This window comes from Phacochoerus africanus, chromosome 14, assembly GCF_016906955.1.
Source record: "Phacochoerus africanus isolate WHEZ1 chromosome 14, ROS_Pafr_v1, whole genome shotgun sequence".
Classification (NCBI taxonomy): Eukaryota; Metazoa; Chordata; class Mammalia; order Artiodactyla; family Suidae; genus Phacochoerus; species Phacochoerus africanus.
In genome coordinates this window covers 49,344,966-49,369,828 of record NC_062557.1, presented here as the reverse complement: position 1 = coordinate 49,369,828, position 24,863 = coordinate 49,344,966, and the positions used below count along the sequence as shown (strand labels likewise).

Sequence of the window (24,863 nt, the reverse complement as noted above, 5' to 3'; positions counted from 1 at the left end):
ACACCTGGCCTGGGAGTTCCAGCTGAAGCTCTGCCTTAGACTCCCTGGCTCCAAGTCACTGTTTGAGTCTCATCATCTCCCTGGGTCTCGGTTTCCCCTTGTGTATGATGGGGAGGTAGGCCTTGACCTATGCAAGGGGCCCCACTCAAGTCAGTCAAAAGAACGCAGGGAATGCGAATACACAGGGCCGGGTGGCCAGGGAACTGAGTTTCAACGTGGGGAGAGATTTTAGGGAGAGGAGACGGGAGAGCAGCCTGGGCCAGGGAACAGCCTGGACAAAGGGCTCAAGCTAAAACGTTCAAGGCCAGTTTGGAGAATTTTGAGGAGGCCGGTTTGCTTGGATATACATAGGAGCCAACTGGTAAAGGAAGAGCTGTGCCCGCCGGGTGGAAGAGCCCGAGCTTTATCCTGCCAGTAACGGGGAGCTGAGGAAGGATCTGAGCAGAGAGGAAGGAATGAAAGCCCCAGCTCGGGCAGGTAATCTGGACACACAGGTGTAAGTCTGGAGGCAGGGAGGCCAGGGTGGAGGCTGTCAGAAGGCTGAGAGAGAAAGGGCCGCCACAGTAAGGCCGAGCAAGGGAAGGGGGGCGAGAAGGAGAAACCCTTCTCTGCCTCCACCCGGAATCGTCCAGGCCCCTCACACTCCACTTGGACCTAAATACACTCCTTGACTCCTCCCACTCACCCTGCTTCTCTTCCACCGCAGGGCTGATCCCCGTGCCCACCAGAAGAGCGGCCGTTAGCTGTCACTCCTCCTTTTCCTCTCAGCCCTGATTCTAAGCCACAACCAGGACCTGTCCATTGCAGCCCAGGACCTGCCATCTGCCTGGGTCCAGATCTCCTCATTTTTCTTTAGAACGATTGCGGGGTCCTTTCAGTCTCTGCTCTCACCTTCAACCCCTTCCCCACATTGGCTTCCAGGGGCGAAACTGTTTTAGAAGGCAAATATGACCTTGAATCTTCACGGTTTAAGAAGCCAGGCTGGAGTTCCTATCATAGCTCAGCAGAAACAAATCTGACCAGCATCCATGAGGACGCAGGTGCAATCCCTGGCCTTCCTCAGTGGGTTAAGCATTCGGCATTGCCGTGAGCTGTGGTGTAGGTCGCAGACATGGCTTGGATCCCACAATGCTGTGGCTGTGGTCCAGGCCAGCAGCTACAGGTCTGATTTGACCCCTAGCCTAGGAACCTCCATATGCCGTGGGTGCAGCCCTAAAAAGATGAAAAAAGAAAAAAAAAAAAAAAAGGAAGAAGCCAGGCCATTAAATGATCAGTCAGGGCTCTCAGGGTCCCAGCCCTGCCTCTGCGATCTGCCTTCCTGGTCCCTGTGTTCACGTTCCTCATGATGCAGCCATGCTGAGGGATTGAGTCATGGTCCCTGGCAGACAACCGAGGTTTGCCTCTGCCTGCAACACCCTCATCTTCATGTGTCCAAATCCTTCTAGCAAAGACCTACCTTCCCCCCATGCTCCCCCCGGCCCCTCTGCCTCCTGCCGGGGAGGTGATAAATTCTGCCATTATCTGCACTGTGGGGGATTTAGAAAGAGCCGGCACTGGGGGCTCTCAGTACCTGGCAGCTGGGAGGTGGGGAGGCCAGACCAGCTCTTTGGACAGCAAACTTGGGGCCATGTCACCCTGGCCCCCAGCTGTTTGTCTAGGTGCAGGTAGAGGGCTCAATGGGGGCATACGAACAACTGAGCAGGTACGTGAGTCTGTGGGAGCTTGGAGGGATGCCCAGTTGTCCTGGGGGCAGCCGAGCAGGTGGGCCTGCTGACAGGTGTGTGCACCTGCCAGGTGGGGGCCAGAGTTGCCGACAGCTGTCGGCCCTGCCTGCGGTGGTTTGGAAGCAGCATGGGGCGGGCTGGACTGGAGAAAGGGAACAGAGGCCAGGCTGCCAGAGCAAACAGGCAGGCCTGGCTCTACCTTTGAGCAAACACCAACTGACAGTGGAAGGTGGGGGGGAGGGGAGAGGCTTAATGTTAAGGTCCCTAGGGCTGGCAAAGGGGAGTCAGCCCCCAGGATGTGTAAGTGGGGAAGCAGGAAGGGCTTTCCAGCTGTTTGAGGGACTAGGGCCTCATGTCTCTGGGAGAGAGGTCTCCTGTGGGGAGGGGGAGGGCTCTGTCCCCCCCTAGCCCTGGCTAACAGTTCTCCTGGCAACTTAGAGATACGGGTAGGGCTGTCTTTGCCATCTGCAGTGGTGGAGGAAGAGCGCGGAAATACGGGGTATATGGGACTTGAGATCTAAAGCGTCAGGTTGCAGGGAGCCCCAGAAGACCAGTGTTCACTGCCTCCCACGGCTGCAGGCTGAGCCCCAGCTGATGCCCCTGGAGTCAGTCTGGATGGCCTGTCACAAGCAGCAAAGGGCTGGACTATTCCATCCGGCTAGAATTCACTGAGTGTGTCCATGCGCAATGAGGCGTGGGGGAGGGGAGACAGAGGAGGAGGACCATGGCCCCAGGCTGGGGCAAGACATCGGGAACTGGGGGGACACTGGGCAGGGTTCGGCGGCAGGTGGCCAGGCTGGATGCTGGGGCTCCTTTGTGCTGGGGGAGTGTGTGCGGTCCCCGTCTCTGGGGAGGCTTTGGGGCTGCGGAGGCGTCCGGTTTGAACAGCAGGCTAAGGGAGCTCAATCCTGGAATCTGACCTTGTGCCACCAAGGTGAATCCCAGAGGCCTGGGCAGCACAGGCCCACCTGCTGGGGGGAAGATGGTGGGTCGCCTGAGACGGGGTGGGTCTCTCAAACTGGAGGGTGTGAGCAGACTGCTGCCTTTCGCTCCTCCTTTTGGCAGGATGAGTGGTTTCTGCCTCCCCACAGCTTGCTTCCCTGACCTGCAGCCCCTCCTCCTGGCTCCCCTGGACAGACTGGAGCTCAGGGAGCACTGCAGTGGGAGCCCCTTAGTCCCTTCCCTATCCTGGGCCAGAGTGGCTCTCCCAGGGGGCCCTGGCCAGAGGCCTCCACCCCACACCCTCAGGCTTCTGGAGGCAGCCCCACCCCACCTGGCAGCTACATTTCCTGCTGAGGTAAGGGTGAGTCTAAGGTAACAAGACTGGTTTACTTTTGTATATACTGGTTCATTGTTAGAGGTCCTGGTTGTGCGGGGAATAACCGCTCATCGCTGGGCTTTAGGATAACGATAAAGAAACCAGAAACTTCCAAAGAAGAAAACATCAAGTCATCTCCTCCAGAGGAGGCCTGCTTAGGGTTAAGGTTTGGGGGTTCCCTCTAGACCCAGAGCCGCACTTGGCAGACTTCGAGTGGGGGGGGCGGTAAGAAGCCCCCCTACGGACAGGTCCATTCTGCCACCGCCCGGGACCCAAGAGGGCGCCTAAGAAGGCCGCTCAGAGGCCAGTGCTCTGCAGCTCCCTTCCGTTCTCCGCCCTGGCACCCCACGTCCCTCACCGCCAGCTCGGTGGACAGCGGCTGAGGCCCTTCTGGACCACACGGCCTCGGCTCCCCCAGCCTCAGCTGTGCGTGGGCGGCCTCAGTTCCCCCTTCTGCGGAATGGGCGGGCAGCCCAACCTCCGCGCCCAGGGGCGTTGCGGGGGCGGGGCGGAGGGCTCCGAGGGCGGCCGGAAGGGGTGTGAGTGCGGGGGCGGGCCCCGCGCCGCCCCGCCCCGGGGAGGGAGCCCGGGGCGCAGCATCCTGGCGCGGGCTCCTGCCGCCGCCGCCACTGCCGTCGGGGAAGGTCCCAGCGCGGTCATGGCCTCGCGCGGCGCCCGCCAGGGCCCGAGCCCCCCGCGCCCCGCGCAGTAGCCCCGCGGCGAGGCGGCCCGGACGGTGCCGACGGCTCAGACGGGCGGGCGGCATGGAGGAGGCGCACCTGCTCCCGGCCGCGGACGTGCTGCGCCGCTTCTCGGTGACGGCCGAGGGCGGCCTGAGCCCCGCGCAGGTGACCCGCGCGCGAGAGCGCTACGGCCCCAACGGTGAGAGCGCGGCCCGGGCGGGGGCAGCGGGGGCCCCGCGCGCCGCAGTCTCAGTTTCCCCCCAGGCACCTCGGCCGCGGAGCGGTCCTCTCCCCTCTGGGCCATATGCCCCCGCGGGCGGGCGGGCGGGCGGGCAGGCAGGAAGCGAGGGCTCCGGAAACCTCTGCAGATGCTCTTGGGGCTCCCGGAGGGCTGCGCGGCACCTTGGCGGGGGAGGAGGGTACGGGTTCCGGGTTCGGAGACCGGACGCCCGCTCCCCCGCCCAGCTCTCCTCCCTCCAGGCCCAGGGACCAGTGCGGCCCTTCCGGGCTTCCCACCTCTATCCGCGTCCGCGTCCACTCGGGCAGGCCTTAGCTCACCCCCACCGGCCGTCAGCGCTGCATCCCCGCGCCGCCGCCACCCGCCCTGCCAGCATCTTGCAGGTGCACGCACAGGTCGGCTGGCGACAGACCAGCCAGGGATTCCTGAGGCGCAGCCTGCCAGCTGACCCCGCAGGGCTCTCCTGCAATGGGGGCTCAGTGAAATACCCAGAAGGTGCAGACTGTCAGCTGGCAGCCTTGGGGCCTCCACCCCCACCCCAGGTCTTCCTCTTTCTGCAGCCCCAGGCGGATGTGGCTGGCGGGAGTTGGTGGGGGCTTTGAACTGCAGAGGCGGGAGACCCACCTCCGGGGGGCGGGGGGTGGGGGGAGGTGGCAGGTTCAAGGCCTCACTGGGGGAGTTGCCTGGGAGGCCTTTCCTTCCTGGGTGACCTGGAGCCACGCCTGCCCATCTCTGGGCGGAGAGGGAGCTTTCACGCTGTTGCTTTTAGGGTGGGAAAAGCGTCCTTCTTCGTCATGTTTAAAGGAGTGTGGGATTCCCCACCTGCCAGGAGGCACAGTTAGTGCCAGCATTGTCCCCGTGTGACCCTGAGAGGGTAGAAGATGTAGACTACCTCCCCGAGTTGCTTCCCGGCAGGATTTTCCACCCACTTCGCCCTCCCCAGGGCACTGGGCAGAGTGCTAGGGGCGGGGAGAGAAATGTCGCCTGCATCCCCAGAGTGCAGCCGGGACCTGCATCCGTTCAGGACTCAGGGTCTCACCCTCTCAGGGTTCCCAGCCAGCCAGAGGGAAGGTTCTCTGGCGCGAGGGTCTCACTGCTCAGTGCCGGCTTGAAAATTACGAAGAGCTGTCAAAAAGGGAGCTTTGGGTTTTGTATTGGTTTATGACAACCACCTCTTGTATAAATATTATCTTTCTGGAGCAGAAATCCTTTTTCAAAAAAATTAGTTGCTATATTTAGTTGTGCTGTGGGAGGAACTAGGGAGATAAATATTATTTAATATCCCCCATTCGTGACTTGGCAGAGAGGGTTCCTTGCTGCAAGAGGGCAGGGCAGCAGGTCTGGGGTTCCAGCGCCTCCTCTGTGGCCTCCAGCTTGGGAGTCCTGATTCCCAAGGGAAGCTGGAGACCCGGGGCTTTGTTTTGCCTCCCAAATCATGCAGATGTTGCCCTGCGTTACCCTGGCCACACCCTTCTCCTTTCTGGCCCCCATGTCTTCATCAGTCCAGCAGAGGGGAAGCTGGCTGGGAAAGAGGGAGCTTCTGGTTCGCCCCTGCGCTCTTTCCTCTGGTTGTTTCTTTGGGGGGATGCCCTGGCCACTGAGCATCTCTGTGAGGTGACGGATCAGGATGGCACTGGGGGAGGGTGGCAGGAAAAGATGGGGGGCTGTTCCCGAGCTCCCCTGGTTCCTCTGTGCTTTGACAATAGTAAAAAACAAAAGCTAGTGTTCAGTGGGACCAGGCCAGACCCGGGTCTTAGCACTTTTCATCTCTTATCTTGTTTCTTCCCCCAAACAACCGTTGTCACCCTCATTTTACAGAAGAGATGACCGAGGCCCCAGATTAGATAGCTTACCCCAAGTCACACAGCAAGCGGTACTGGGTGCCCGCCCCTCTCTGGGCCTCAGTTCCCCTAGAGGTCCCAGGTTCTGCAGGCTCTGGGACCCTGGTGTTGGGGTCGGTACTCGGAGCCCGGGTAGCTCCACAGGAGCTGTTCCAGCCTCGGACGCACGCCAGGGCTCTGGAAGTTGTCAGGTGAGGGGAAGGGAGCCAGCTGCCCCTTCCTGCTTCATGCTCCCCCCACCCAGCCCCGGCCTGAGGAGGCGTGGGTGTCACAGTCTCTGCCAGCACAGCCTTTGGGGTGAGGCTGACAGGGTTTTGAGCCCCAGCTCTGCCTGTTCATAACCGTGCTTCCCCTCTCTGTGCTGCCACTCATTCATCATAAGCGGGGCTGCAACAGGACCCACGTCACAGGCTTATTTGTGAGTGTTTGCGTTCACCGAGCCAAAGAAACTGGCCCTGGCTCTGGACCAGAAGCTCGAGGGAGAAGGGAGGGACCTGCAGGCTGCGGGGAACACCCCAGGGACTAGTGTCCCCCCCTCACCCCAGGAGTCTATGCACCTGCAGGGTCGTTAGCACTGGAAACCACAAGGAAGTCATTTGCTTAAGTCCTGAAGTTTGCAAGTTCTGCCAGCAGAGGAAGAGGGGAGGCAGGGGCTGCGGACCCTCCCTCCTCCCTCCTCTGAGCTCGGGGAGGGGCCTCCGTGAGTGAATGTGCTGGGAGCTGTACCCCCGATGTGTCCCAACCCCAGTGTGTAGCATGTCCTCCGAGGCCCCGACTGGGCAGTAAGTGGGAGGCTCCTGGCCTCTTGGGAGCCTGCCTTTCTCTGCAGGTCCCAGAGGTGCCCAGGGCTCAGCTTTCTCCCAGGGCTTTCTACATCCTTTCAACTTATTTTTTGTATAAAAATGTATAGCCTTCAAAGGGTGAGTATATGATAAGTTCTCCCTAGATCTGTCCCCAAACACCCACTCCCAGTGGCCCGTGTCACCCTCAAGGTATCCTGTGTACACACGCGTCTGGTCTGTGATGGATGATCTTTTTTCCATGAAAGGGAGTGGATTTCGAGGGCCCTTTTGCCCCTTCTTTCCATGTGGTCGTCACTCTTGGAGATGGCTCCACCTGGCACATCCTTGGGCGTCCTGGTGGCTAGGCAGAGGCTGTTCCAGCCTTTCCTCACCCGAGCTTTTGATTGTTCACAGCCTCTGTGATCACACATGTGTTATAAGGCATATGCTTGCCCCCACATCATTTCACACACTGTGAATATCGGCAAAGGATAAATTCCTAGAAGTAGACCCGCTGGTGAAAGAGCGTGTGTATTTTCCATTTTGACACCTATTGCTAAATTGCTCTCCGTAAAGTTGCACCAATGGACCTGCCCGTTTCCCCACCACCTGACCACATGATGCGTTATCGGATGCCCATCTAATAGAAAAGTGGCCTCTCGTAGTCTTATTTTGCATTTCTCTGCAAGGCAGTTTGGGCATTTTTGGGGTCTATTTAGGAGCCATTTGATCTCCTTGTGTCCCTGGACTGGACGGCTGCCTGTCACCTCTGCTGGACGTGAGCCAAGGCAGGAGGCAGCACGGGGTTGGGTGTGTCCTGCCAAGTGGGTCAATACCTAAAGGCCCCCTGGGAGCCCAGTGATGAGGGGATCTCTGCCAGGGGCAGAGGGGGAGCTGGGGGAGGGGTTGTGACGGGGGCTGGAGCCTGCCTTCCTGGGCCTCAGCCTGTGCATCTGTACAGTGGGTACAAGAGTCCAGGGCTGCCAGGTGGCAGGGATAGTTTGCATTTAGACTCTGCCAGAGGTGTCTTGGCTCTGACCTTATCTCCTGCTCTCAGCCCAGCCCTCCCCCTCCTTGGTCCCCATGTCCTCAGCAGGCAGAGGCAGGATCCTGAGATCCGCTAAGGGCCTTGCCGATGGGAACTGACTCTGGGATTGGGTGGGGGTGCAGTGGGGTGGGGGAGCATTGCCTGCAGGGATTTGGAAGCTCTGGGTCCTTCCGGCTTCATCCTAGTTCTCTCGCCCTTGTTGGGTAGGCTTAGTGCCCCCTCCCAGGAATAGCCCCAGCCCTGCCCCTGCAGATCCTCCAGCCCTTGTGCCCCAAGGTGGTCCAACATGGTGGGCACACAGATGCCCAGCCAATGTGGTGGGTACACAGATGCCCAGCAACTCCTTTGCCTCTGGAGCCTGGTCAGCCAGGTCAGGCCCAGGTTGTCCACTCCAGGTGGGGCCTGGAGACCCGGGCAGGCCAGGTGGGTAGGGCGGGGTCTGCCCAGCCAGAGCCTCGCCCTGGCTTTGCAAGTGACAATGTAATTGCTCTGTAAATTTACCTTTGAGGACAACCTCAGTGAGCACTTGCCCCTCCCGGCTGGAACCAACACCTAGAAGCTGAAATACCAGTTTCCAATGTTGCGAGAAGGAAGGACTTGAGGGGGGCTAGGGGAGCAGGTGGTGCGGGGAGCCTGGGGACAGCACTGGCCCTGTGCCTGCCCCATTCTCCTGGGGCAACTGAATCAACCATTCTGTGAGGCGCCGTGGGGCCCCAGGAATGACTCGGCCCCTGCCCGCCCTGGGGCCCCTCTGGTACAGGGCTGGCAGCAGCGCTGACGGTGAAAGTTCAGATGAGGAGATGGCGAGGTACCCTACATGGAAGGAATGGCAAAGGCAACATCTTGGACAGAGAAAAGCTTTAGCAAACCAGGGGAGAGGGTGGCCGTCCCGTGGCGTGGCAGTCCTGGCTGGCAGAGGGAAGGATGGACATCTAAGGTAGAGGCGTGATTCGGGAACGGTGGGTGGAGCAGCTCCAGGAAGGCCTTGAAGGTTGGTCTTTATTCTGCAGGCCCAGCAGAGCCGCTGAAGGTCTGTGAGCAGGGCAGGGTCATTCCTTCAGTTACAGAGTTTTATTGAGCACCTAGTGAGTGCCAGGCGCTGTCCCAGGTCCTGGAGGCACCGGAGTGTCTATTGTTATTATGGGTAATGTTCTCTGAGCATCATGTGTTCTGCGCATTATTCTAAATTATACATATTACATTATTTCATCTTCATAACAACCTTATGAGGTAGATACTGTTATCATCCCCATTTTGCAAATGAGGAAACTGAGGCACATCCAGGGTTAAAATGATTTGCCCATGGCCACAGAACTACTAAGAGATAGAACAGGATTTGAGGGGTTCCCTGGTCGCTCAGCTGGTTAAAGATCTGGCATGGTCACTGCTGTGGCGCAGGTTTTGATCTCTGGCCTGAGAACTTCTGCATGCTGCGGGCATGACCAAAAAGAAAAAAAAAAAAAAAGAATAAGATTTGAGGAGTTCCCGTCGTGGCGCAGTGGTTAACGAATCCGACTAGGAACCATGAGGTTGCGGGTTCGGTCCCTGGCCTTGCTCAGTGGGTTAACGATCTGGCGTTGCCGTGAGCTGTGGTGTAGGTTGCAGACGCAGCTCGGATCCCGCGTTGCTGTGTCTCTGGCATAGGATGGTGGCTACAGCTCCGATTCGACCCCTAGCCCGGGAACCTCCATATGCCGTGGGAGCGGCCCAAAGAAATAGCAAAAAAAGACAAAAAAAAAAGAATAAGATTTGAACTCAAGCCCTCTGGACCAGACTCCCTGCTCTAAGCCATAGGGTTTTTCTGATCATGTTGCAGGCCCCTCCAGGCCGGCCTCTCATCGGGCATCCGTGGGCATGGGTCTGTTCACTCTGGCAGCAGTGACCCAAGAGCAGGGACTGGCTGGGAGAGGCTGCCACGTGAAAGGTCCAGACATGAATTGTGGGGGGTTGTTTGCCCCCAGGGCTGACTAGCTGGGGTTTGGGAGGGGACTGCACCTCCTATTACTGTCTTGGCCACCTGGTGGATGACACTAAGATGTGGGCAGGGCTGGGGCATTCTCCCCACTTCACAGGTGGGGCATCTGGTGCTGCTGAGGGCCCATGCCACCACCTCAAGGGGAACTGGTTTAGCCTCCCCCCACCCCATGCAGCCTGGGGATAGCAAGAGGGAACCAGCATCTTTCAGGAATGCCTAGGAAGGGGAGAAGGGGCTCTCCCAGCCCCTGGACCACCTCCGCCGTGGCCCTGGAACTTATTCATGTGAGCGGAGAACCGAGCTGTCCAGAGTCTTGACAGGATCGGAGTTTGAAGCAGACCAGGAATGAGCAGGCAGGGCCCAGTAGCCCCCCAGTCACCACCTGTCTTGTGAGGACAGCAGAGCCTCTGGACAGGGACGATTGGGCTGGTGGCTCTGGGGTTCCAGCAGAGGGGTGAGCTGACTGATGGGATGAGGGCATTCAGCCCAACAGCCAGGACTTGGGATATTGTGTCTTTCCAGGTGACCTCAGCTGGGGAGGCAGGAAGACCACCGGGGTGAGGAGCGGGACAGCCTGGGAGTGAGCATCAGAGGTCCAGAGCAAGGGTTCAAGAGCCATACTGCCTGAGCGTAGAACCTTTCCCTGCCTTTTCCTAGCTGTGTGACCATAAACTAGTCACAACCTCTCTGTGCTTTGGTTGTCTGCTTTGTAAAATGGGACTAATAATTGTGTCCTCCTCGGGTTGTTGGAGAGTCACAAGAGAGTAATGCACACGAGGAGTCAGCATGGCGTCTGGCGCCCTCAGCACTAATAATTCTGCTGTGATTATTCCATGTGTGGGGCACCTGCTCACATGCTGCTCACACGATGCCCTCCCCTTTATCCCTGGAGATGAAGTAGGTGGAGCTGCACACTGTTTGGTGTGTAGTAGGTGCTTAATAAATGTGACTCTTCTTAATATTAGTGATCATAGTGACAATCCTTGCAGTGGCCCTTCAGAGTGGGGGTGGGTACGCCACCTTCCAGATGAGGTTCGGGATCCCACGGGCAGCCAGGTGCTCAGGTGGGACTCGAGGCATGTGCATTGCATGTGCAGGGATGGGCGAGGCATTGGCGGGGGCCACCTTGCTGAGCCACCCCTCCCTCGGGGGGGGTGAGCAGATGGGGGTGGAAGGAGAGCCTCGGGGTAGAGGCCAGGTCTGGGGAGAAAGGGGGCGTTGGACAGGATCCGCTAGCTTATGCTGCTGTCACAACCCCCAGATCTCAGCAGCTTGAAGCAATAGAGGTCATTTCGTGCTCACGCTGTTTATACGCATGTCCGCTCGGCTCACCTGGGAGCTCAGGGTCTCCTGACTCTGTGACTGGGGTTCACAAGGCTGACACTATCTCACAGGTCGCTGAGTGCTGTGGCAGAGGGACAAACAGCCCCAGACCTGCGCCATCCAACAAGGTAGCCACTAGCCTCCTGGGGCTCTTTGAGTTCAAATGAAGGAAGATTATTAAGTATAATTTAAAATGTAGCTACTCAGCCACACTAGCCGCGTTCTCCGTGCTCGGCAGCTCCCCGTGGCCGGTGGCTGCTATGTTGGACAGCGGGGCTGTAGGACTCTTCCCGTCATCACAGAAAGTTCCGGCAGTGCAACAGTCCAGCCTGAACTGACATACATTCTTTTTGCACCTCACGCAGGGAGCTGGGACAAGCAGTCCTACTGTGTGCCCCCATGGTGGGGAAACAGAAGGATTTGGGGAGCAGCATGATGACCCACACCAAGGGTGGATCCTGGATCAGGCTGTGGGTCAGCAGAAGGGGAGAGAAAGGAGGACGGGGGAGACAGACCAGCAGGCAGGGCGCTAGAGCTGGTGGGTGTGCCCCCTACAGGCTCCCCAACCCCAGGCCTCCCCCCTGCCCAGGAAAGACTCCCTGAGGAGTGTGGTGGCCTAGAGGCTACAAGCCAGACAGAGGGAGGGGCTGGGGAGATGGCAGAAGGGATTCCACGTGAGACCTAGATAAACCCCCTTGACTCAGGAACCCTGAAGATACCCGCAGAGGTGAGGGGTTGAGGAATCTCCTGGATAGAGCCCAGCAGAAGCAGGCTGATGTGTGCCGTGCGGCTGGGGCATGGCTGAGATGACCTCTGAAGGACCCTACACTATTGGAGAACTGGCCCCGAAACCAGGCCTGGCCCTCCCCCCGCCTTTCCTGTTCGCTTCAGCTAAATAGATCAGAAGGAAAAAGTCTGTTTGATTTTAATCTCAACGCAGGACACTGGAGGTTACATTTTCCACGGAAAATGTCAGCCGTTGCCTAAAATAGGACTTGGGAGAAAATGCTAGAAAGTGTATTTTTAGGTTCTATGTTTTCCTCCTGGATTCCTGCAGCCCAGTGGGCTGCTTGATCCTCTCCACGGTTCAGCTGCCACGGGGCAGTCCCCAGACCTTCCAAACAGGTGGGCAGGGGAGAGGGCGCCCGTGGGAAAAAAGGCTGGCAGGTGCTCCCGCCAAAAGCAGGTGGACAGAGGCAAGGACCCGTGTCGGGAAGGAGGAGGGAGGGAGAGCCGGCCTGGCGTGGGGCCTCGGATTCTGCATTGCTAGCAGCTCCCGGGTGATGTGATGCTGCGGCTCCCGGGACTGTGTCCTCTGAGGGGCGCGCGAAGGCAAAGGCTCGGTTAGGCTGGGCCTGGGAGGGGCCTCAGACAGCCTGCGGCAGGTCCGGAGCTTGGCGGGAGGAGGGACAAGCCCGTCAGAGCCTGTGCTCCCCTTCCCGCAACCCACACACTTGCTGTGTGACCTTGTTCAAGTCTCGAATCCACTCGACCACAGTTCTTGCACCTGGGAAACGGGGTCAGCATTCGCACCTGCCTCCCCTTTAAGCTGCTGGGAAGATTCCAAGACTTGAGATACTGAGGCAGCGCCTGTAACATAGATGCTTCAGGAAACATAGGCGATAAAGGCAGAGGCTGTAAAGTGACAGCGGGTCCGGGTGATGTTTGGAAACATGGCTCTTGAGAATGTTCTGTGGGTCTGGGCCTGGGCCTGCCGGGTGGGTCTCCATTGAGCCTGCAGCGGGGCCCTGGGAGGGGACAAGCTGACTCAGCCTCCTGAAACCAGTCTGTGCGCAGCGGGTTCCTCACTGCCCCGGATGTTGGCTGCTGGAGCCGTGCCCATGGGGAGCCCTGGGGGCAGCGGGGCTCAGAGAGCCACCGGTGCTGCTGACCTTGTCCCTGTGGTCTTGGAGAAGCAGGTGTGTCAGAGGTGGCCCGAGCTGATGTCCCCAGTTTGAGGGAGGGCTACTCTGTGTGAGTAGGGGACACTGAACAGGACTGGTGGCCCTCTGAAAAAGAGCAGTGCGGGGGAGCCGTGACAACCGCCAAGTCCCTGTGGCCTCGGGGGTCCCTCTTGTCTCCAGGGGTCTGGGTCCCCTCCATGCAGTGGTCTTGTCCCAGGGTGAGCCAGGCCACACCAGATGTTCCTCAGAGAGTCAGGTGAGGGTGGGGGTGGAAGCATCTGGGCTCCAGCCATCCGTTCTGTGGCCTCTGAGAGCCGGGGGCATGTGTCCTGCCTGTCTTGGAGGTGGGCACAGTGGGGAGGGGCGCACACTCGCCCAGTGCCCCAGTGCATAACCCAGTCATCTCTTGTCTCCCCACGGCTCCTGTGGCTGCCTGGATCCTGCAGAGCTCCCAACGGAGGAAGGTGAGGCTTGGGCCCCTGAGTGACATCCTGGGCCATTCACTGTCAGGCTGGGGCCACCCCTCCCTGGCAGATGCTGAGCCTCCCAGCATCCCCCACCTGTGCCCCCCTAGCATCCACCAGTGCCCCCCATCATCACCCACCTGTGCCCCCAGCATCACCCACCCGTGCCCCCCAGCATCACCCACGTGTGCCCCCCAGAATCATCCACCTACGCCCCTATCATCCCCCACCGGTGCCCCCCAGCATCACCCACCTGTGCCCCCTAAGGCCTCAGCTCTCCCTCTTGGAATGGTAGGGAGGGAGTGGGCCACGTGGTCCTGGGGCCGCCCCAGCTCTGCTCAGGGGCAGGTAGCCAGTTAGGGGCCCAGGCCTCATGCAGTGCTCCCCTTCCAGGGAAGTCCCTGTGGGAGCTGGTGCTGGAGCAGTTTGAGGACCTCCTGGTGCGCATCCTGCTGCTGGCCGCTCTGGTCTCCTTCGTAAGTAGGGCCCCTTATCCCATGACATATCCCCATCCCATGGCCCCGGGGAGAGCACAGTGGGGCAGCGCCCAGAGGCCCAGGCTCGGGACCACAGGGCTGTCCTCTCAGCCGCAGGCATCCCTGGGTGCCTACATCCCCCCACCTTGCCCAAACCCTCACAGCCCCGACCCTGGCCTCCTGGCTTGGCCCTCGTACACCGTGGCCATGCAAGGTGTAAGAGCAAGCTTGACCCCCCACCCCTGCCTTAGGGCAGTTCCTCAGCCTCGGCCCTGTCGACTTCTCGGACCAGGTAATTCTTTGTAGTGCAGCTGTCCTGTGCAAGGTAGAATTTTTAGCGCCATCCCTGGCTTCTGCCCCCCACATGCCAGTGGCATGCCCCAGTTGTGACAGTCAAGTCCACAGATGTTGCCAAATGTCTCTGGGGGGTGGAATGACCCTGGTTGAGAGCCCATTCCATGGCCTGGAGCCCTTCAGACAGCAGCTCCTCCTCCTGGCTGCTGCTCCCTGTTGCTGCCCAGAGTCCTGGACCCTCAGGGCCATGGGGCCAGGGTGGAGCCGTGGGGTAGGGGACAGTGGTGTCATCAGTGGCGGAGCAGCAGAGACCCAGGGGTCATACAGGGAATGGCCCCTGAGGGTGTCTGGGACTCCTGCTCCGGACCCCACGCCCAGAAGGGCCTGGGAGGAGCCCTCATCTTGGCGACGTGGGGTACAGGGCGGCAGGGGCGCTGGGTAGGGCCCTCATCCCCTCCAGCCAGCAGGGGCCCAGCCGGCTGCGTCAGGGCTTCCTGGCTGCTCACTGGAAACTGCGGGCTCTTAGAAAAGTCTGTCCAGGCAGGTGCCCAAAATAGCTGAGCCAGTAGGGTTCTGGTGCCCCCTCCACCAAACAGATGGATACACTGAGGCCTGGAGAGGATGACAAGCATCCACTTGGGCCGAGAGGTGGGAACGGGCTTGAACCAGGTCTCCTGCCTCCAGGCCTGAGCTGTGGCTGGAATCATGCTCCTCTGGCCAGTGGACCGTGAGCCTGAGCCTAGAGCAGGATCACCCAGGCTGCTTAAACCCCAGACTGCTGGAGTTCCCTGGTGGTGCAGTGGGTTAAGGATCTGGCATTGTCACTGTGGCAGCTTGGGTCACTGCTGTGATGTGGGTTCCAATCCCTGGCCCAGGAACTTCCACATGCTATAGGCGCAGCCAAAAAAAATTTAAAGAAAGAAAGAAAACAGACTGCAGGGCTCCACCCAAGAGTTTCTGACTCGGGAGATCTGGGATGGACCCTAAGAATTTACATTTCTAGGAGTTCCTGTCGTAGCTCAGTGGTTAACAAATCCGACTAGGAAGGATGAGGTTGCAGGTTTGATCTCTGGCCTCTCTCATTAGTTTAAGGATCCAGCATTGCCATGAGCTATGGTGTAGGTCGCAGACACGGCTCGGATCCCACGTTGCTGTAGCTGTGGTGTAAGCCGGGGGCTACAGCTCTCATTCGACCCCTAGCCTGGGAACCTCCATATGCCACCGGAGCGGCCCTAGAAATGGCAAAAAGAAAAAAAAAAAAAATTTTTATTTCTAACAAGTTCCCAGGTGCTGCTGCTGCTACTGGTGGTGAGGGCAGCACACCTGGAGAACCAGCCAGGCAGAGAGCAAGGCCTCCAGCTGGCCGTCCTACAGCTGCCCCATGTGGGTGGGGTGGGACGTGGGCTGTGATGGCCTCTCCCTGTCAGAGGGTGGGTGTCCTAAGCCAAGACCCTCTCAGAGAGAACCTCTCCAGGTCCAGGGCTCCCCAGGGGCACCTCCTCCAAAACAAGGCAGGGGGCACACAGAGACTCAGCATGCAGAGGAAACGGCGAGCAGACCCTGGCTCACAGCACAGCCTGAACTCACCTGCACCTGCTCTGATCCTGGCAGGTCCTGGCCTGGTTCGAGGAGGGCGAGGAGACCACCACAGCCTTCGTGGAGCCCCTGGTCATCGTGCTGATCCTCGTGGCCAATGCAGTTGTGGGCGTGTGGCAGGTGGGAGGCCCAGGGGTGGGCTGGGCCCTGGGGTCTCCCAGCTGCTACGTGTGACCTCCACCTAGTCCTGGCATCCTGCAGGTCCTTTTGCTTCCAGATCTCTCCTGGGCCCTAAGACTGTCCCTCCAAGGGGGTGGCCTGCTGGGGCCAACAGGGACCAACAGTCTGCCTGCCTCTGCAGGAACGCAATGCTGAGAATGCCATCGAGGCCTTGAAGGAGTATGAGCCTGAGATGGGTAAGGTGATCCGCTCAGACCGCAAGGGTGTGCAAAGGATCCGCGCCCGGGACATCGTCCCTGGAGACATCGTGGAAGTGGCAGGTGCGTTGGCGGCCTCCTCCTTTCACTGTGTGACACCGGTGAGCCCGTCCTTCTCTGTGCCCCCATCTTGCTGGTTATATACGCGGGGGGCAGGGGGGCTGTCGGTTCTGCCAAAGCTCTTTCACCAAAACCCCATGAGACAGATAAGGGGACCGTAGGCCAGGGCACAGCTCAGGGCCCTCTTGGCTCTCCCAGGAGGTGGTAGCCAAAGCCATTCTCCCTCCACAGTGGGAGACAAGGTGCCCGCCGACCTCCGTCTCATTGAGATCAAGTCCACCACGCTGAGAGTGGACCAGTCCATCCTGACAGGTGAGGCCTGGAGGCTGGGGGTGGGGGCAGCTGGGCCAGGGGCGGGGGTGTCCTCGTGGGGATTCTCATTTCTGATTCCACGACCAGGTGAATCTGTGTCCGTGACCAAGCACACGGATGCCATCCCGGACCCCAGAGCCGTGAACCAGGACAAGAAAAACATGCTGTTTTCTGTAAGTGCTTGGGATGCCCAGGACCACTGCCTGGACAATGATGATAAAAATAAACGTTTAGATTAATGAATTGAAACCCTATAGGAAAGAACCTCATCAGTTATTGAAAATGCATGGAAATTTATGTCAATATAGCTGTGTTTACTGAAGGCTGTGTGCCTGGCCCTCTTCTAAGCCCTGTACCTGTGTTAATTTATTTAATCCTCACATCGCCTTTGAAATTAGTACTCTTGTCTGCATTTTCCAGCAGGGAAACAGGCACAGAGAGGTTAAGTAAGTTGTCCAAGGTCACACAGCCAGCGAGTGGCAGAGCTGGGATGTGGACTCAGATATCTGACTCCGGGGCTTTTCCTCCTACTTGCTAGGCTTATCCTGCCTTAAACCAGAGAGAGGCAGTTTGCCTGTAATCACTCAGTAGAATCCTCTAGAGGGAGAAGTGTTGCCAAGATGGTGAAGGATGCCAGGAACGGTCCATTTCTCAGATAGGAAAACTGATCCCCAAGGCAAGATGCCAAGCCCCACACTCTCGGGGAGAGTGATGGCTTCAGCTCTGGTGGGAGGGATCAGCCCCTGTTGCCTCAAGGGACTTAACCGTAACCCAGCAACAGCCTGAAGCTGAGCACAGAGGCCACAAAGATGGGTCTGGCCCAGGGCACTCGGGTATAAGGTTTCCCCGGAAGTGAACAGAAATGGAGAAAGCGACGCTTCTTTAGGAGTGCACCCTGCCCAGGTGCCTGGAAGCTCCGGCCAGCCGCTTTGGTGGGGTGGGGATGCCAAGAGACACATTCAGCCTCCGCTGGAAGCTTTCTAAGGAGGGCGCTCTGGCTAACTGCAGGCCAGTTCCTTAGCAGAGGGGTGTGGAAGTGGAGGCAGGAGCTGCATTGCTCAGGGCAGAAGAGACACGGAGGCTGCCAGCACCCCCTCCTCCCCAGCCGTGGCACAGTGCACCTGTCTGAAGGCGATCGAGTAATGAGCCTCCCCAGAGCATCTGCATCTTGGGCCTCAGTTGGACTGTTTTTGGTTTTTTTATTTTTTTGCCATTTCTAGGGCCGCTCCTGCGGCATATGGAGGTTCCTAGGCTAGGGGTTGAATCGGAGCTGCAGCCACCGGCCTACGCCAGAGCCACAGCAACGCGGGATCCGAGCCGCGTCTGCAACCTACACCACAGCTCACGGCAACGCCAGATCGTTAACCCACTGAGCAAGGCCAGGGACCGAACCCGCAACCTCATGGTTCCTAGTCGGATTCGTTAACCACTGCGCCACGACGGGAACTCCTCAGTTGGACTGTTTTACAGGAGAGGACATGGAGGCTCAAGGCTGGCAGGCCCTTACGCCAAGCCTGGGGGGTTCCTGGGGCCTTGGGAATGGAGGGACTTGAGCTCAGGTGTTTTGGAGTCTTCAGTAAATATCTGAGATCACAGCCGCACTCCTGTGTAGCTACATCGATTGTTTCTGAACCGCATTTTGACGGGTTGGTGCTGCGCTGTGCTAGTTGGTCATACTGTCCACATCAGTGGCTGCTTGCTCTGTGCCAGGCATCAGACCAAGTCCCTGCCTCCATAGAACTGACACTGTGATGGCAATGGCAGCCATAACTCAAGGCTACAGAGCTGCATACATCTGGGAGCCTAAGTGACATGGAGAAAAAGAAAGCCAGGGAGGGGGATACGAGCCCTCACCCCGGCCCGGAGGGATCGGGGGTCCTGGGCCCCCGCTGGGGTGTTAACCAGTCCTTCCTTATCCCTCCCTCGGTCAGGGCACCAACATTGCATCGGGCAAGGCAGTGGGTGTGGCAGTGGCCACAGGGCTGCACACGGAGCTGGGAAAGATCCGGAACCAGATGGCGTCAGTGGAGCCAGAGCGGACGCCGCTGCAGCAGAAGCTGGATGAGTTTGGGCGGCAGCTGTCCCGCGCCATCTCCGTGATCTGCATGGCCGTGTGGGTCATCAACATTGGTCACTTCGCCGATCCAGCCCACGGAGGCTCCTGGCTCCGTGGCGCCGTCTACTACTTCAAGATTGCCGTGGCCCTGGCTGTGGCCGCCATCCCCGAGGGCCTCCCGGCGGTCATCACTACATGCTTGGCACTGGGCACACGGCGCATGGCCCGCAAGAATGCCATCGTGCGGAGTCTGCCCTCCGTGGAAACCCTGGGCTGCACCTCAGTCATCTGCTCTGACAAGACGGGGACACTCACCACCAATCAGATGTCGGTCTGCCGGGTGAGTGGCCACAGCCAGCTTGGGTGCCCGCAGGTGTTCTGTGTGATGCTCGGTGGCCTGGGCTCCCTCTCTGGGCCCCTTCCTGACTCCTTTTTGGCGGTGGATGGAGAAGAGAACCTGTGGGCTGCCCCATGGCAGGGAGCAGGTCCAGGTTTTCATGGGGCAGCGCACCAAAGCCTGGCTGGACGTGCTTCACTGGGACCCGTGTGTCAAGCCCACCTGTGAACCTGTTTTGTCATCTGGAGTTTGGGTAACCATACCTGCCAGGTAACCACAGAGGACATAAGAAAGGGTCAGGTACAGCCTGGGCATCTGAGCCCCGCCTGGCCTGGACCCAGGTTCTATCCTGTTCCACCAGGACTCTTTGTGGTCAGCACCTGTCACCAGATACGCCATCTCCAGTGACCTGGGAAGGGCCCGGGGCAGGAATTATTCTTTCCCTGGCACTTGATCCCACCTCCTGGGCTGCCGCCTACATGCTCCAGAGATCCTGGCTGAGACTGCAGCAGGCCTCTGGGGCACAGGAGGGGCAGGGCGATAGTGAAGATTGTGGGTTTCCCGCCCTGCTCAGCTTCCCCCACTGCTCCCCTCCCACCCCTGCTCGTGTAATCTGCCTGCTGGGCCTGGGGAACCTAGGCTCTGTGTCTGAGACCTTCGTTCCCCACAGAAGCCCTTCAGAGGCTGCTGCAGGGGCAGGTGCATCAGCAGCTGTACTGCCCTGTGGCCCCTGACCTCATTTGAACAGGGTATTCCTCCACTGAAGTAAAGATTTGAAGAACACAGCAGAGGGGGTGTTCCCATTGTGGCTCAGTGGTAACAAACGCAACTAGTATCCATGAGGACACGGGTTCAATCCCTGGCCTCGCTTAGTGGGTGAAGGATCCAGCATTTGCCATGAGCTGTGGCATAGGTCTCAGATTCAGCTTGGATCCCAAGTGGCCATGGCTGTGGTGTAGGCCAGCAGCTGCAGCTCCAATTCGCCTCCTAGCCTGGGAACTTCCACATGCCGTGGGTGTGGCCCTAAAAAGGAAAAAAGAAGAAGAAGAAGAAGAAGAAGAAGACAGTATAGGGAAGTCATGGGGACCATACATGCTGGATGATGGGCTAAGAAAACTGACGGCTCAGGGACTGTGTTGGCTGGAGAGCTGTCCCCAGGGGCAAGGAGGAGAACACAATAGGACATTTATTGAGCACCTGCTGGGTGCTTTGCTGACCACTGGCATGGCATTGTGCAGCGAGGCAGTTTTCAGGAAGCAAGAAGTATCTCCCTGACATGGTGGGCTGACGAGGACATGGGCTGCCCTGGGAGGAGTGAGGCCCCTGTCCCTGAGGTACACAGGTAGGGGCTGGGGGACCCAGCAGGCCCTGGGGGCAGGAGCTCCCTCTCTGGGAAGAGGGGTCTGTGCCTCCAATGGGGTGTGAATTTCCTCCCTTGAGGCCAGGAAATCATCAAATTGAAGGGCAAGGAGGGGCAGCTGGGCTCCGACCACCCTTTTCCCCCGTGTTACCAGTGAAACTGAGGCTCAGGTGTTTCACAGTGAGTTGGGCAAGGATCCAGGCTTCCTGTCCCAGTTCAGGGCAACTGTCAGGCTGGCAGCTGCCCCAGAATATTGGAGAACCTGCCACAAACCCCTCAGGGGTCCAGAGCAAAGGAGAAGCTTGAACTGGACAAACCTGTACAGAGCGGAGGAGCCCAGCCTCTGCCTGGACGCCCTCCTGGGGCGGCGGTGGGGAGGGTGTGTGGCTGGAGCGCCCTGGAGCCAGGCTTCAGTCAGCCCGGCTGCCAGGGAGGAGGGAGGAAGGCCGGCCTGAGCACGCGCCCGCACTCCGCAGATGTTCGTGGTAGCCGAGGCTGAAGCAGGCACCTGCCGTTTGCACGAATTCACCATCTCAGGGACCACGTATGCTCCGGAGGGCGAAGTGTGAGTGCCTGGCTAAAGGGGCGCGGGTGGGTGGGGTTTCCGAGTGGGCGGAGCTACGTAAGGCAGCTCTGAGCGATGTCAGTGGGCGATGTCTCATGTGGGCGGGCCAAGAGGCTGGGCACCGCCCAGGGACCGGGCTGAGGCCCCTGTACTGACCGTCTTGCCTCTGCAGGCGGCAGGGGGAGCAGCCTGTGCGCTGCGGGAAGTTTGATGGGCTGGTGGAGCTGGCGACCATCTGTGCCCTGTGCAATGACTCGGCGCTGGACTACAATGAGGTGCGCCCCTGCTCCCTTTTAGGATTTCCCTAGCATCCAGGCGCTCGAGACAGACCCTTCTCCCAGGGCATCAGTGCTCCCGGGTTTGGCAGCCCTTGCCTCTCTGAAGTGCCACGCCTCAGGAGCACTGCCATCTCTGCACACCCCCAATGCCACCCCTCCCGCTTCCTCACACCGGCTTTGGAACCCTGCTTTGGGGCTCTTGGGCTATAGGGGCACAAGGGCCAGGGTGCCTGGAGAAAGGGGTTTGGGGGACAAGACTAAGAAGGGTGTTTAAAGCAGCAGGCACAGCCCAGAAAAGGCCCACAGGCCGGAACAGTCTGGTGTGATCCAGGTGCTGAATGCTCTTCCCTGGGCCTGAAGCAGTGGGATGGAGCGTGTGCAGGGATGCTGCTGCCTCAGTGGGGTACTCGGCCGGATCAAGCCAGTCTGTGGCCAAGCCGAGAGCAGTAGACAGACACCAAAGGGTTTGAAGCAGGGGGGTGAGATGGTCGGATCTGCATTTACAAAAGCTCGTCCAGCTTCAGAGGAGGACAGAAGGGACTGGGCAAGACCAGAGCCCAGGAGCCCAGTGGTCATCCGGGCCTGAGAGATGCCAGCTGAGTCCTGGCTGGGGCCGCAGGAAGACAGAAGAAGGCATGGGCTGGAGAGAGATTTAGGAGCCAAGATCCTGGGGCTTGGTCACTGGTTAGGTGAGAGAGTGAGGGAGGAGGTCAGGGTAGCTTCCGGTTGCTGTCTTGGCAGGGACCGTTGCTGGAGGGTGACAAATCTAGGGAGGAGGAGAGGTAGCCTGAGGGTCCCCGGGGAACAAAGCCCCACAGGCAGCAACTGAACGCATGGGCTTGGAGCTCAGGAGAGAGGTTGCAGTCGGGCTGGGCCCTGGTGGTCGTGAACCCGTGAAGGCCGTGAAGGCCGGTAGAGGCAGGGGGCATATGAGCGAGACAAGAGGGGAGGCCAGGAGTGGGGCCGGACAGCCGGGTTTACAGAGGAGTCTGGTGAAAGAGGCTGACAGGGGCGAGTGGAGAGCGATTCAGAGGACAGGGCAAGTGGTGGCCACTGATGTCAGGGGCGAAGGGAGCCTTGGAAGCGGGGGCTAGCCTCCGTTCCGGGCACCTCCAGACCCGACCCACCTGGGCTGGGAAAGGCCCACAGGCCTGGTACAAAGGTGGTTAACGGGCAACCCTGGCAAAGGGAGCTCCAGGGGGCAGGGAGTGAGCGGGAGGTGAGGCTGGGGCCCTGTCCCTCACTCCCTGCACCCCGGCACCCACTAGGCCAAGGGTGTGTATGAGAAGGTGGGAGAGGCCACGGAGACAGCCCTGACTTGCCTGGTGGAGAAGATGAATGTTTTTGACACCGACCTGCAGGCCTTGTCCCGAGTGGAGCGAGCTGGTGCCTGCAATGCGGTGAGCAGAGCAGCAGTGGGGGTGCAGGCCACAGACCGAGTGGCTGGGGTCCTGGGGCATCTGGCGAAGACAGAGAGGGGAACGGAGTGGTGGGAGGCTTCCGGGAGGAGGGGGGACCTCAGACCACGAGTAAGACTGGGGGAGGGGAGAAAAGAGGGGAGACGCTGTGTGGGCAAGGACTTGAGGTTGGGGCACGCACAGCAGGGTCAGGAAATGGCACCTTTGGGGTGTTTCTGGGGCTGGGGAGGGAGAGGGAGAGGAAGGCCTTGAACGCCGGGGTCGGAGGAAGGCAGACACCACCATGCAGGGAGCAAGAGGTTCTTGATGGGGCCGGGCAGCTGGCGAGGAAGCACCAGAGATGCTGGCACCGCCCCTCACGCCCCGCCCTGCCTGGACCCCGCAGGTCATCAAGCAGCTGATGCGGAAGGAGTTCACGCTGGAGTTCTCCCGGGACCGCAAGTCCATGTCCGTGTACTGCACGCCCACCCGCCCCGGCCTGGTGGCCCAGGGCAGCAAGATGTTTGTGAAGGTGGGTCCTCCTGACCAGCCTGGGGCCTCCGGAGGCCCCAATCCCCAGTCCTTGGAAGAGCTGGCACCTGCGCGGCGGGAAACTGAGGGAGGGGTGAGGCCCACTGTCAAGGTGACCCCTCCAGGATGAGGGTGGCCAGCCTGGTGCGGGGACCTGGCGGTGGGATCCAGGAGTCGTGCAGATGAAGCCGGGGCCAGATGCCGCAGCCTGCCCCTCGCTGGTCCCAGCTCCGGGCTGAGAGGCACTGTCTGGCCACCGACCTTGGGGTCACCAGGCCCCTCTGCGGGCCTCAGCCTCCCCACTGAGGGCAGGGCAGACTGGAAGGTCTCCGGAGCCCTTCTGCTTCCGACGAGGGTGCTGAGGTGGTTGGTGCCCAACTTGAGGGCTTTGTATTTTGGAAACTGAGTCCCCGGAAGGGAAGGAACCAGTTTCCATCCAGAGCCCTGTCCACAGCCCTTCCCGTCAATGGTTTTGAACCTAAAGTAGGGATCAGAGCCCTAGCTTCACCCTCAGTGGGGGTTTTAATCTCTTCGGAAATGAAAAGCTTCTGTACTGGAGCTTGGGCAGCTTAAAAAACCTAGCATTTGGAGTGCCCTTCGTGGAGAGGGAGCGGGTACTGATGGAGGACCCAGAGGCTCTTCCCAGGCTTAGGGCCAGCTCAGGGGTGAGACCTCAAGGCCACTGAGCAGCCTGGCACCCCCAAGACCAGCTTCCTAGAGCTGCAGCCCCTCAGCATGGCTCTATGTTTGGTCCCCAGGCTGGGCTCAGCCCATCTGCTGCTGCTGAGCACCCTACAGAATTGGGGTCCTGGTAGCACCAGGCCAGCAGGGAGGCAGGGCCTGCAGAGGGCTCCCATTCGCACTCCATCCCCCAAATGCTGCAGCAAGCCTTCTCAGCGATGGGCAGTGGGGGGAGGGTGCCACCGTGTGGGCATCACGTGGGATCAAACCCAGTGTGACACCCCCGCCCCCCGCCCCTGTGGGCTTTCTCACACTTGGTTCCCACTCTCAGCTTCCAAAGCATGTGTTCCGGGGTGTGCCTTGCTGTGTGTTCCCTGGGGTGGCCTTCCCCCGTGTGTGGGCCTCAGTTGCCTCAGTTAGGCAGGAGAGAGGGGAGCTGACTGACTGATGGACAGTGCCTTCCTGCCCCGCACTGCAGGGGGCTCCTGAGAGTGTGATCGAGCGCTGCAGCTCCGTCCGCGTGGGGAGCCGCACGGTACCCCTGAACACCACCTCCAGGGAGCAGATCCTGGCCAAGGTCCGGGACTGGGGATCGGGCTCGGACACTCTGCGCTGTCTGGCACTGGCCACCCGGGATGCACCCCCGAGGAAGGAGGCCATGCAGCTGGACGACTGCAGCAAGTTTGCGCAGTACGAGGTGGGTGCCAGGGCCTGGGGCTGGGAGCCGTGGGTCTGCCTGCAGGAGCTGGGCAGGTGGAGGTGGAGACTGGCCCGGACCCCACTCGCATATGCCCCCCTCTACAGACAGACCTGACTTTCGTGGGCTGCGTGGGCATGCTGGACCCTCCGAGGCCTGAGGTGGCTTCCTGTATTGCACGCTGCCGCCAGGCGGGCATCCGTGTTGTCATGATCACAGGGGACAACAAAGGCACCGCCGTAGCCATCTGCCGCCGCCTTGGCATCCTCGAGGACACAGAGGACGTGGTAGGCAAGGCCTACACGGGCCGCGAATTCGATGACCTCAGCCCTGAGCAGCAGCGCCACGCCTGCCGCACGGCTCGCTGCTTCGCCCGGGTGGAACCCGCCCACAAGTCCCGCATCGTGGAGAACCTGCAGTCCTTCAACGAGGTGACCGCCATGGTGAGGCCATGGGACGGAAGCCTGGGGAGCTTGGCGGCGGGGGTGGGGGTGGGGGTGGAGCACGTGCCACAGGGCTTAGAAAGAGCAACCCAGGCACCCCCTG

The 24,863-nt window shown here is 59.9% G+C and overlaps 1 protein-coding gene across 3 annotated transcripts in view; it reads left to right on the top strand.

Moving 5' to 3' along the window:
• Window positions 1-3,645: 3,645 nt before the first annotated feature.
• The window catches only part of ATP2A3 (ATPase sarcoplasmic/endoplasmic reticulum Ca2+ transporting 3), a 33,962-nt gene continuing 12,744 nt past the window's right edge, over window positions 3,646-24,863 (top strand). For 2 of the 3 annotated variants that reach the window (XM_047756596.1, XM_047756595.1), the window contains exons 1-14: window positions 3,646-3,924; window positions 13,283-13,300; window positions 13,694-13,776; window positions 15,682-15,786; window positions 15,968-16,106; window positions 16,335-16,415; window positions 16,503-16,588; window positions 18,347-18,811; window positions 20,645-20,733; window positions 20,906-21,008; window positions 22,280-22,411; window positions 22,815-22,940; window positions 24,099-24,317; window positions 24,425-24,760. In XM_047756596.1, coding sequence (XP_047612552.1) covers window positions 3,807-3,924; window positions 13,283-13,300; window positions 13,694-13,776; window positions 15,682-15,786; window positions 15,968-16,106; window positions 16,335-16,415; window positions 16,503-16,588; window positions 18,347-18,811; window positions 20,645-20,733; window positions 20,906-21,008; window positions 22,280-22,411; window positions 22,815-22,940; window positions 24,099-24,317; window positions 24,425-24,760 — 2,100 coding nt within the window. In that variant the 5' untranslated portion in view covers window positions 3,646-3,806. The remainder of the gene's footprint in view (window positions 3,925-13,282; window positions 13,301-13,693; window positions 13,777-15,681; window positions 15,787-15,967; window positions 16,107-16,334; window positions 16,416-16,502; window positions 16,589-18,346; window positions 18,812-20,644; window positions 20,734-20,905; window positions 21,009-22,279; window positions 22,412-22,814; window positions 22,941-24,098; window positions 24,318-24,424; window positions 24,761-24,863) is intronic. The other variant, XR_007131575.1, reaches the window with a different exon arrangement.